Genomic DNA, 12,922 nt, shown 5'->3' on the forward strand with positions numbered 1-12,922 from the left:
TGGGTAAATGAATGTTTGACGAAATATAGCTCCTTAGGGAAATTACAACCTCATCGAGGAGCAGCTGTAGTTCCCATCAGGCGATACAGCGCGCAAAGACGATACTGCAACATTAAGAGCCTTCGTTCAAGGCCCTTAGGAATCATGTAATACTGCGGGAAAAAAGTGTTTGTCTTCATGTAATCATGCTTTATTAACCATGATAACATCAGAAACAACGCGCCATACGTAAGTATGTAACGAAAGATATACATAGATGGATATAACGGATAACAACAACAAAAGAACATCGCTCTCTTAAACAAGCGTTCAATGCGACGGACTACGGGGTGGTTGTTTGTCGTTTTCTTGAGCGGGTCACAAAGATGCGGTAAATCCCTCGCCTGTTCGGATCCATTCTGATCACCACTGCGACCACAATGATAATGACGACAAACGCGGCCGCAACGCCAATTAAAATCCACGCCCAGGAGGACAGGACCACTTTGGATGGCTGGCTCACTCCTTGCGCTGCCATGACCTCTTCCGTCGTGGTTTCTTGTGTGGTGCTAACTTCAGTTGTTGTAGTAGCCGGGGTTGTGGTCGTAATAGCCACCGTAGTTGTAACGGGGGGAGGAGTGTACGAGGCAACTGCGATATTTGAAGTGTCGGAACTCAGGCCGTCACTGTTTCTAACACGAGCGGCAATGTAGACACTCCAGTTGGATTCGCCGTCGCTTCGAGGTGTGGCGAAGATAGCCGGAAGGGCGACCGTTACGACGTGCCTGGCACCAGACGGGAGCGGGTCAAGATTTCCGACCACAACTTTGGCGTTGGTGATTTCTGTCTGGTTGTCGAAGCTTGATCTCAGATTTGTGTAATCATCACTTGCTCGAAGCTCGACAGCAGAGGCTGTGAAGAGGAGTAAAACCAGAGACGTTAGTTGTCGTGAGACGTAAATACTGGCCCTGAGGTGTTCCTATTTTTTTGCTCACAAAAAATTAAATTTAATATTAGGGATCCCTTAATAACAAGTTTAGAAGAATGGTCACCATAACTTGTCAAATAAGCAGCTCAAACAGTGACGGAGAACAACATGTAGCATGTAAGTAAGGTGAATACTTCACCTTCCTTTGAAGCATACTTCTTGTGACATGCGTTTAACCCCCTTATTACCATTTTTACACTTAAAACTGCAATAATATTGTGTGCCGGTGAGTTGCAATTCACACTGTTTTTTTTTGGAGTTTAGTTCCTCCAGTACTCCTTACCTACAAAGAAAGCACTGTTATCCTACAGTGGTGAAGTTCCATTAGAGTCTTCACAGAGTACTGTACCACTGACATCTTGACTTCGTTAACTGGAGCCCTTTTTATTTACGCTGTAACCCGGCAAGAAACAAATTTTGGCTGGTTGGTACATAATTAAAGACAGCAGGAACAGCGCAATGGGTGGGACAAGGAAGAAAAAAACAGGACGGTGCGGTGTCGTCCTTCTTGGCCCCGTCGTTCGCGCGGTTTTTGGTGCTTGTAATTTGGTTTAGCCTTATCAGCTGAAGGTCTACTCCTGGTGTTGCGGAAGACCAGACTATAGATTTTAATGCACGCCACTGGGCTCCACGTCTCCGGGTGGTTAAACGTTTATCCACAGTCCGGCTAGCACTCACAGCCCATATTCAGCTTGCAAGGGCTAAACCACTGTATTTATTTTAGTTGTCTTGTGTCTGATGCAGCTAATATGCCCCTTTTATTTATCACTGATCGAGCAACAGGAAAGATATTTTTACAAAATTTTTGCTGTCGACCTGCGGACAGAGTGACAAAAGAACAGAGACCGACACAGCGAGGGCGAACACGGGTGACGTCAAGCTAAGCCGTGGTGGTGGCGTTGCGTTCGCGCGCTATACTTATCTAGTTGCTAGGGGGCGGGAAGTCGAACCGGTGGGGCTCACTCTCTCTTTCCGCCTTACGCACCCGTCCCAGACTGTCTCTACCAGTCTCGCTCCCGTTGTATAATGGAGTGTCCAGGGACAATTTTGACCGTATGTGTGTGTGTGCGTGTGGATGCGTTTGGGCGTGCGTGCTTGTTTGTGCGCCCAGTCAGGTCCGAGGGCGTACGTACTTCTCGCCCGTGATTTATGGATGCCCTTTACAACGCACTATTATCAACTCTTCACTGCAACATTCCTGCTTTATTTATAGTTATGAACTTTACTGCTTGCCAGTGTCTGAAGCACTGTGCCAGGGAAACACCGAAAGAACTCGATAGGATACGTAATTGGTGCGAAGAAGCGCCATCTTTTCGAAATAACGTGGCTTTAAGGGGATAAAATCAGTAAGTTCAACAATAGATGCTGTGCGTTCACCTTTCCCTGCTGTCAAGTGCGCTCCTGGCCAGGTCCAGGTGAGCTGCACCAGGAGCGTCCCGTTACTTCCCTGTTGCACGTCAGCCACGCTGAGGTCCCGGATGTCCCCGGGAGGCACCTGCTTTTCCACAATGTCCGCGGTGACCTGGAAGGACCCTCCGGACGCCACCCTTTGGAAATCATCCACGGGTTGCCACAGTCCAGACGAGGTTACGCTCGCGCCTTCGGAGGTAATGTTGACGACGATGAAGTCATCCAGAGGATACTCGGAAGCGGCATCAACGCTTTCCACTGGAGAGTGGGGGTGAGGGAAGGAACGATGGTTTAGAACTGAAGAGGTCAGGGCTACTAACGACCGACCTTTTACGACCATGAGATGGGTGTTAACAAAATGCGATGAAAGGGAGAGAACACAGAGGAAACACGAACATGCCCACCGGGTGGGGCGTGTTGTTCACTTTCTTTCAAAGATCTGTGTCTGTGTCAATGGTAATGAATGACCTACCTAAATCTCCGCTTTGCTTTCAATGGCTGTCTTGACTGCCTACCGTTTTTTCTATTTTAGTTCGACGAGCCCATCATTCCCAATTTGATTCTGTAAATATATAAATATATATATATATATATATACATATATATATATATATATATATATATACGCCCCTTTCATAACACCAAGAAGTTATAAAATATGATTCGTCTTATAACAAAAATAAAATAAATAGGCTAATTCCCGAATAAAACATTGACATGGTCAATTACGCCCCCTTCATAACACCAAGCAGATAGAAAACATTATTCGTCCTATAACAAAAATAATGTGACGTTAAATAAAGACGGTAAGGCTAGCATTTTCATGCTTCGCTTTACTTCGCGCTGTTCTTTTTTTTTTTCAAATTGTCTATCAAAATTCCCAACAAATAGTTCACGGGATCATGCGAAAGGCCCGTTTGTACACTTGTGATACACGCTAAATGTCCTGCGCTTCTTTGAGCACGCAAATTAGCTTTAGTAGTATACTTATACTACCAATGCTAGGAAAGGAGTTGCGTTTTGTTCCGACCCACCTGTAGACGTCAGCGTGAACATTGCTGTGCTGAAGAAGCTTCCAGAGCCTCCCAAGGGATCGGCAAGTCGAGTCCCATTCTGGTTCGATACGTGGGCAGAGACGGCGTATCTGCCCTTGCCGACAAACTTCGTGAAATATCCGCTGTACGTTCCGTCGTCGGCATGATTGTCAGGAGCTGTATTGAAGGAGGGAAAACATGCATGCCGACAAAACACTAGTTCAGCAATGCGCTAAATGCTAAATACTCAGTTGACCTTTTTTTCAAAGTGCACATGCGCATGGGTGGGTGGAAGCTAAGAAAATTTATTCGCTGTTAGCCATTCAAAAAGGTTGTTGCAAGTTCATTAAAAACCATCATTTAACTGGTAAATATGTTTCTGTTCTTCGGTCGTCGCATACAATCTGCTCAACAGTGATCTTCCGATCATTTCTTTGGAGCAAGGAATTTAAGAGCCGTAGTCCCAAACACGTAAATAATTGAAAATTTCTTCCTCAGTAGGAACTACGCAGGTGGTCCTCAAGATTTCAGCTTATGGTTACGTATCCTCTAGCATGAGAATTAAGAATTGTAGCGAGTTTGACGAATTGAGCAAGGCTGTTGTGGAAGCTTTACCGGGCATTTTACAAAATGTTCCCGACGCTTCTACCATGGCCTACACAATGCCCGTGATACAGTTTTATACAGTTTTATAACTTGTTCTGGTGTCATACCTTTGTTTGAGGATATATGTAGACAGCACTGCTAAAATTCACACTACTGCAGATTCATTTCCGGAAATAAAAGGTGAGTTGATTTTTGAACGAGATAGCTTCTACGGCTAAAGCCAATATGTGCGACAAACCCGACCAATGGAGACTGTTTCTCATTTCGTTGTGCACATCCAAGGACTGTAAACAATGAAATGGGGAACTGTATTAAATTCTTAGTAAAAAATCTTCAGGATGTCACCGGGGAAAGCAAGCCACTGTTTGAAATTGTTAACGGCGCTGCATTCTTCTGTTTAAATCAGTTCACGAGCGCACACGAAGGTAAGATTCACATACCCCGTCCATCGTCGTGGAGAAAGAACGTCGATTTGTGAGTCTGGCCATCAACCTTGGGACCGGAGACCTCAGCCTGGACTACGGCGTTCAAGACCACTTGTTTGCCCTTGGTAACTTTTGCATACACGACCGCTTCGTTTGGCTTGCCAACAAGTATGTTTCCGACCTCGCAAGTCACGCGAATCGGCTCGCCGCCATCTTTTCTGGCTTGGGACTTGACCTGAACGCTCACATCAACATCCTCCGTGCTGTTAGTCTCCAGGTGAAGCCTCCATGTCCCTACCTGCAAGAATGTTAAAGCGATCAATATTTTCAGAAATAATCAACATCAACATAAGTCGGCGAATGCTTTAGCCACTCCACCAATGTGGTCGGTGAGGCTAACTGGAATTGATACCTCAAAATGATGGCCTTCCTGGTCCTTCTAGCAAGTGCAAGATTACTTTACCTTAGCGGGGTTTGGGATGGAGATGAGTGTGCCGGTGGTGTCACGTGTTTCCTTGCACGCTTGGCACACGTTTCCGTAGGGATCCACCAGCCATGCCTTCAAATGAAATCTTTCAGGGCTGTTACGTTTCACGACGACCACGGTTTCGTTTCCCACTCCGCCGTCGATTTGGAATTCCCTTTCAAACTTCTTCTGAAATACCTCCACAGTGTCCACAAGCTGCGGGGACAGAAACAACGCATGGATACAGGATAAGTGATATGCCTCGGCAGTCTGGCTTCAGGCAATCTCTCTTCTAACACATACGTTCTAAAGGATCCTCCCCTGATTACCTCCAACATTGTTACCGGGCTCCGTAACAGGGAACCGCATCCGCCGGAATGATTGGACCTCATGTGTGCTGCGCTGCTGTGTCTCGTTATTTGCGCTAAACTGGACCTATTAATCACAATGCTACTGCTCCAGAACTTCCTCAAGGTAAGCGTACTCTGAGCATAACACTTCTACGTGTGGTGGTGGAGAGAAAGAAAGGTGTGAGAGAGTTTTGTATTAATGTATACGTCGCATCACGGGCTTGCTACGTGCAAGTCACCTTAAGTAAGTTATTTTTCTGTTCATCCCCATGTCCTATGTTCAATGGCTTGTTCCCGCAGTCACGTTGTTACACTACGAAATCCATCAAAGCTTCCACAAGCTTGGTACACCGCATAAAACAAATGTATAGTATTTATTCATGAAACATCATTTGGTACTTGTGAAAACGCATTCGTGTCGTGTATCTGCGTGTGCGTCTTTATGCTGGACGAAAAGCGGCTATATGGTGCACTAGGGCTCTTGGCGCTCTAACAAGGGGCAGAGGAGCCGGCGGTGGAGAGAAGTATATGATGTGGCTCTAGCTATACTCCTTCCGCAGATGACCATGTTTCCACGTGCAAGACTGAATGTGGGGAAGGCAGGTTGCAAAGATCGGGCTCACAATGACCCCCTAAGGTCGTCTTCACCTTTGAACACATACGCAATGCTGTGAAGGTGTATTATCAAGTACAATATAAAATGTCGCCTCATCCCTAAATATGGAGATCCCTAGAGTGTTGTTTTATTTTTGTCAACTTTTTTGTACGCTGAAAATTGTTGGTCTCCGCCCGGTCGGTCGGCGGAGATGATCTTGGAGATCCTAGGCGCAGCTAGTTTTGCTTTAAGAAAGCCGTTTTAATTCAATGACCTAATCACACTTTGCCTTATGAAATTGGTATGAGCGTCAAACAACCGCGCAGAAGCAGGGTTTCGCGCGTTTTTATTTGCATGACAGCCAGGACCATTTTTGAACCCATTGAATGGTATATTTTGAAATGCATGAGCTAAGGGCGGCTACTTTAAATTTATGGCTTTAAAATAGGTCACAAATACTTTTCAGTCAATCCCAGTTTTAAACATTTTGTCTTATTCGCAAATCATGGCTTATAGGAAGAGTTTCGGACCCCATTCGGGGACTCCATTCAGGGAACAAAAAATAACAAGGCATCGCTTACACTGGAGCCTGTTTTTTAAACTACGACCGTGTTCCTTGTCCTGCTTGAAGGCGGATATTTGGGTTTGTTTGCATGCCTATCCTTCGATTCAGCCGCCCGGGCAAAATTAAGTCAAATGTTGAACAAGACGTTTATATACGCACAGCCATTTCTAAACATCTACATGTGGTTGTAATGTTCATACTTGGCCACATTGTTGAGCAACAACGAAATATTAAGTACATCTTAGAAACAACTAAATATTACGCATACCCGGAGGCCAGAAGAAGCAGACCTGGCGCGCAACGCGCTTATCGTTAGTGACCGAGAAGCTAAGCGAGCCTACCTGCCAGGACAGAAAGGGTAAAAGAAGAGCATCGCAGGTGGGCGGGGGAGAGACGAGGGCTTATGTAGGGGGGGGGGCGGCAGAACATTGTCGTCTTTCAACGACCTTTGCAGTGAAGAAAGCAGATACGCGTGTTAAGGACGTATTAGGGAAAATATAAGAAGAAATTGAACTACGCAGGCCACGTAGTGCAAAGGCAAGATAACCGTTGGTTTTTAAGGGTAACAGACTGATTCCCTAGAAAAGACAAGCGTTGGGAAGGGTGGCAGAAAGTTAGAGGGGAAGATGTGATCAAGAAGTTTGCGGAGATAAATTGGGGGCAGTTAGCGCGGGACCGAGATAATTTAGGATTAATGGGAGAGGCTTTTGCCCTGCAGTGGGCGTAGATAGGCTGGTGATGATGATGATGATGATGATGGTGATGATGATGGTGATGATGATGAAGCAGATAAGTGGCCACTTTTTGTCAAGTACTTTGTCATGAGGAGGGTTCCGTGTATCTTCCTGAATATATCAGACCTTTCAGCTCCGTAAGTCCAATATCACGTTATGTGGACCATTCAGCCCCGAAATAGTTTAGAGCACACTCCACTAGCACATAACGTTTTATAATGAAGACTAATGTGACCTGCTTGAAAGGAGACGGCTCGTCACCTTTCCGGTACCACGTTGCGCCATTTCATTTCTATGTAAATGTAGTATTTGCTTCCTCTCTGTCGTTTTAAAAGACAAATTTCTACCATCGTTACTGCAACAAAGAATTTCACACCTCCATCGAACGCATACCGTCTGGGCCCTCTGGATATGGTCGACCTGAGCAGTCGTGGCCTCCACGAAGGCAGTTTCCAATTCCAAACCAAGGTTTCCCTCTAGATCCTTGAAAGCGTATGCCTTTGCCTTCGTTGCAATTGCGAGTTCCTCAAGCTTGTGGTCTGCCGTGGCACCCAGAGCCAATGTGTTGACCGTGACCTTCGCTTCCTCGACCTTTGGCTTCATGGTGAGGATGTCCGGCACTTGATTTTCTTCGCCATCGCTCATGAGGACGATGATGGCCCCTTCTGGCCTCTCGCTGGTTGTGTTCAGGAGCTACAACCAGTTAAAAAGCCATGCAAATCAAGCGATCACGTTCCAAAAACACAACTACAAAAACTTTGTGTTTCCCTTTTTTTCCTTACAGCTATCAAAGAAATAAAAAGGGAACCGTCAGCAGCAGAATTGCATATTTGCAGTTTCACGGTAGATTCTATCCTATCTCCCTATTTCTACTTCCGCAGAGAAATAGGATTATTTAATCTTATTTCTCTGTGGATTAAGAATCGCACCCGGCGCTCTTTTTTTTTTTCTTGAGCCACTCGGTTTAACAAAATATACCCGCTAGGTAGTCACACGAAGCATTTTAACCTACACTTGTAACCTGTCTTACGCCTATCGCCCCTGAAGTCCGAAAGCTCTCTTGATAGTATTGATAAGCATCCCTCGCTAGAAAGGGTTCGCGCACTGAACGTTGCTAGGGTCAATTTCTAAAGTCGGCCTGTCCAGACCCAGAGATTGTTGCCCCTCTGTTGTATCGCTGGCATGACCACCGCCTTGGTCGGGTGTTCTACAGCTGCTACGCATGGAGGGCTAGGAGTTGCATTGGTCAATAATGGTAGGTGGGGAGACCAACTGCTACCCCAGGGTGGCCAGATCCTTCTCTGGTGAGGGAGTGCTGTTAGTATCCCAACGAGGTTGGACCTGTCTAGCTTAGCCACTTAGGTATTCGGGACGATAATCACTTCGGGAGCACGCAGCACTTCATAGCTGCATTGGTTATACTCGGGGAGTCGCTGCCCAAATGTTAAACAATAACGTCTGCTTGCAAAATGTTAAAAAAATTACCGACCTTCTGCATGAGCTTAGATGCATAAGTGTACGTGATCGCTATGATGACGGGATAGCACTCTCACAAGGGGCAGTGTAGGAAATAATGCAAGCTAGAATTGTCAACCTACCCGTAGGGCTCTTTGGAGGCCGCATCCAATGCAGGTTGGTCCATAAGCTTTGAGCCCTCGGACCTTCTTCAGGAATCCTTCACGTGTGTTTGCATTCACCGGCATCAACGGGTGAGCGACATTTGCAAAATTACTGAAAGTGACTATGGCCAATCGTTGTGTGCCGTCTTTGATGTCGTTTATGTAGCGAGTTGCGGCGTCTTTGAGGAATTTTAGCCGGTCGTAATCCTGCACGAGTGAGAGGGAGTGTTTGTAAATGAGGGTAAGAAAAAAGTGATGATCGGTGCACATAAATGAACTGACCAGCCTATCCAACAGGGAGGGTTACCTTCAGAAAGAGCAAGTAGATGCCCAGAATATTACGACATCACACTATTGACAATTATTTTATGATTAGCCGACCAAAATGGCTTGTCTGTTTATTAGGCGAAGTTTACTTGCAAAGTTAGCATTGAAAGGAAATTTTGTTTGAGTACAGCATCATGGTCAAGACAGTTTTATGAACCCAAATAACCTAGATTTGTCTACGAAGTTCTCACGGGAAGATGGCGTTCAAGTTGAAAGCTTGCTACGCTCGCAGTATTGCGTTCTTAAAAGGTGTATACTAGACCTCTTGAAATGGTTCACCTGTTCAGTGAGTTAGTGTTGCAAACTCAAGCTGAGGGCAGGAAACGAGGATCAGGGAGAAGGCGGCTTTTTTTACGCTTTTGCGTTAAGGTTAAGGTTGAATTGACAAATGAATCAATCATCAAACGAAGAAAAAAGTGCCTCTGTGTGCCCCACCCCCTCTTACGCACTCTCTTCACCTAGAGTAAACTGAAAGAGACGCCTTTTCGAATGTATAAAAATGCTGAGAGAGAGAGAGAGAGAGAGAGAGAGAGAGAGAGAGAGAGAGAGAAAGAGAGAGAGAAACATTTATTGTAGTAATGAGCAGGAGGATGTTCACCAATTGCGAAGAATGTTCAGCCATTTTGTGCACGCACTGGAATCCCGGCAGTTAGAGTAAGCATATAGGCTTGTCTTCAAAGCGGAAGTACTATTGTAACCGTAAAAGTTGCCAAGGGCTTGACGGCCGAAGAAGTACCGCGTTGGATGGACGCTCACGAAATACTTTAAAGTGCATACAACTTTAGGGGCTCGCCTTGTCGTCGTGGCTCGCTCGCTGGTTCCAAGTAGGGCCACGCGGCGTTCTGTCGTCGCGGCGTCCCACAGAGGCTTCGAAAGCCACAGTTTGATATAGTTATAAGCGTTCCAAAATAGTGAACCCCTTGTGCTTCTCATACATCTCTCCATTGTTTAGCCCAAAGAAAACTGTAGGTACGTTTGACGTAAAATATACGTAATTTACCGGCATCGAACGCGTTCATTTAGTTAGGAAAGCTCATTAGGTTGCTTTTTACAATAGCGCAGTTTCCGGCAGGGGGCGCGCGAGCATTGCGGAGGCGGGAAATTTAAAATGCTTTGGATAAACTTCCGTTGAATTCATCAGGAAAGGAATCAGACAGGGTGGTGAAGAGCGTGATGGGTGGTAAGAGTGGGCGGATAACGACCCGCAGCCCATTATAGGAAGAGGGGGGGGAGAGCGGGGGGTTGTGGTTTGCGGGAGAGGAAAGGGAAAGGAAATGCACTGGGGATATTTTGAGCTCGGAAGGGAGCTCACCCGCTTACAGTCCAGTGCACGGCTCTCTAGGAAGGCTGCAACTGCTCCCAAAGCCTCCTGGAGGCACGCCTTGACTGTGTGGCAGTCTTTGGTGGGGCCATGGGTACAGAGTGCCACATCGTCAGCATACACCGCCACCTCCACCGGGTATTGCAAGCCTGGAGGACTTTGTGTAGACTTTGCGGGACCGGTCCCACAGCCCATTATAGCGTACCACTGCTCTGCGCTTCCGACAGCTTTCACATTGGGTGGAACGGTTTTAACATTTTCGCCTAGATTACCATGCTGCGGGTGGATCCTGTCGTGGGACGAGCGGCTGAAATTCCTTCATTTCAAGCAAGTATTACCGCGCCTGCGCCAGATTGTCTTCACGATGCCGAAAGGAGCGCCTCAAGTGCTGCTCCGACACAATTTCCTCAGCAGTCTGACGTCAGCGGAAACTCCCCAGTTTCGGCAGGAAACCGGAAGCCATCTTCTAGAGCATTTCCGCGGACTTTACAGCCCCGCTTGTGGACGGATGCTCGTTCACTTCTACTTTTTCGCGCAGGTTTGGGAGGACAATCCTGTCCACTTTATTAGGGATGATTCACATACTTTGAGCGTGCTGCGAAGCCCACAGAGTCTGATCGCTTCGTTATGCGATTGCTTGCCCGTTATTAAACTGCTTTTGTTAACGTCTGGAGACTGGGAGCTAAGTCCCAGTTAGCCGTCGGATTAAAAATCAGACTGCCGCAAATAGCCTAATTTTCATTAAAAATTTAAAAGACCAACAAAGACCAATAACACGCTCACCGCGCTTTCCGCCAACCTGAAGCCGATTGTTATTGCTATAGGCGAGGTACACGAAAGGAAATTTTGGTAAAAAAACAGCTAGTGTGCTTGAAGAATGTAAGGACAAGCTGGCCGATCAGGAGGTAATCTGCAAGAGGGCGGCAGATCTGGTGCAAAAGCTCTCAGCTAAGACTGACGAAGTTCAAAATTTTATTCCAAAAAATGTTATAATTGATTGCTCAAGCGAGGAACCGAACGAAGAAAAGAAATCTCTGTAAGACGATTTAAACAAGATAAATATAAACAGTTGCTTGGGGTTGAAGTGAATTCAATCGAGCGCATCCACAGGGTGGGCTTAAAACATTGCTGCGATAAACCGACCGGTTACGCTAAAGCTCCCTGATTTTTATGACGAGATTAGAATAATGACATCACGTTCTAAGCTAACAGGAAGGAGATTTCAGTTTGGGAAGACTTTAAAAAGGGAACGTGGCTTGCGTGGTAACGTGCGAGGCCAATTGAGAAAAATCATTCACCCTATATTGAAAAATTGAAGTCAGACGACAATGTTTAAGTTTGGGACCAATTTTTAAACTGCCGGGCAAAGGTTACATGAACTGCTGCGCAGGCGCGCCATGACTCGGGTGATTCTGATCCGGACCGTATGACCGCAGGAAGCCCCGATAAAAATGACAGTCTGCAGTCAAAATGCTTGGAGTTGTTTTGCTCAATTTGCAGTGCGTAGCGAATAATTCCAGGTCACTCGGAGATGTAATATCTTCTTATTATCCTCATGTCTTCATAGCTGCAGAAACGTAGTTGCACTCAGGTGTGCAGGATTCGGAAGTCCTACCCTCTTCTTATCAGCTAATTCGTAAACATAAAGAATCACGAGGTCGGGAGTAGCTGTCGTCATTAAGCACGGTATTCCATTCACTCTTTTGGGTGGCATTAATAACCAGAGAAGTATATAATGCAAAGTTAGGTTCCTGGAAAAGCCATACTCGTACGTGGCGTGTACAGACCTCCGAAGGCTTCAGCCAAGCCACACAACCAGCGCACGATTATCTCACTGAAAATTCCAATTCCGGGTCGGGTATTATAGTCCCAGGAGCCTTGAGTTTGCCGGTTGTAGACTGGTCGGACTTTTCCCATAATGGACAACCTTCCAAAAGGGCTGATGTACTGCGCCCGACCGCTTTCAATTTTTAACCTAAATCAACAATTTTCCTACGCTACCATTGTTGTTGACTCGTTATTTTCTCTCCTTGGCATTACATTCGTTAGTAGTTCTCATCAAGGCTCTTCCGTAAGTGTTGAAGATGGGATATCGGATCGCAAGGTGTTTGCGATGCCATGTCCTGTCTCGGGTAGACGTTCTTTTACTCAGCCGTCCTGAATTCTTGTCAGAGGTTACGACCACGCGAACGATAATGGTGTATTAAAGAATTTAAAATCGGGTTCTGTCGCTTTTTGCGAAAGCGGACACGCTAAAAAAAGTGTGGTCAAACTTTAAAATAATTGTTCGATTTTCCGAGCGATAATATTTCCCGTGAGAAAGGAAACGCGTTAATAGATAACAACCATGGTTCTCACAAAAATATCTCATTTGAAACAAAAATCAATAACACAAGTGAGTTTCAAGCCCTATTTCTAACATGAGAGCGAAAACGCGACCGGCACAACATTTTTTTTTCGGTATTCTGAAGTAATTATAAACAAAAAGCCCAATAAGTTCTGG

The 12,922-nt window shown here is 45.9% G+C and overlaps 1 protein-coding gene across 1 annotated transcript in view; it reads right to left on the reverse strand.

Moving 5' to 3' along the window:
- Positions 1–322: 322 nt before the first annotated feature.
- LOC144160036 (calcium-activated chloride channel regulator 1-like) overlaps positions 323–12,922 on the reverse strand; it is a 31,197-nt gene continuing 18,597 nt past the window's right edge. The window contains exons 8-14 of the mRNA XM_077691656.1: positions 8,751–8,978; positions 7,546–7,845; positions 4,906–5,124; positions 4,458–4,740; positions 3,412–3,588; positions 2,345–2,635; positions 323–891 (exon numbers count right to left, since the gene is read on the reverse strand). Of these exons, the coding sequence (XP_077547782.1) occupies positions 323–891; positions 2,345–2,635; positions 3,412–3,588; positions 4,458–4,740; positions 4,906–5,124; positions 7,546–7,845; positions 8,751–8,978 (2,067 nt within the window). The remainder of the gene's footprint in view (positions 892–2,344; positions 2,636–3,411; positions 3,589–4,457; positions 4,741–4,905; positions 5,125–7,545; positions 7,846–8,750; positions 8,979–12,922) is intronic.

Source organism: Haemaphysalis longicornis, unplaced genomic scaffold, assembly GCF_048455015.1.
Source record: "Haemaphysalis longicornis isolate Haplotype H1 unplaced genomic scaffold, Haemaphysalis longicornis Haplotype H1 scaffold_10, whole genome shotgun sequence".
NCBI classification, from domain to species: Eukaryota; Metazoa; Arthropoda; class Arachnida; order Ixodida; family Ixodidae; genus Haemaphysalis; species Haemaphysalis longicornis.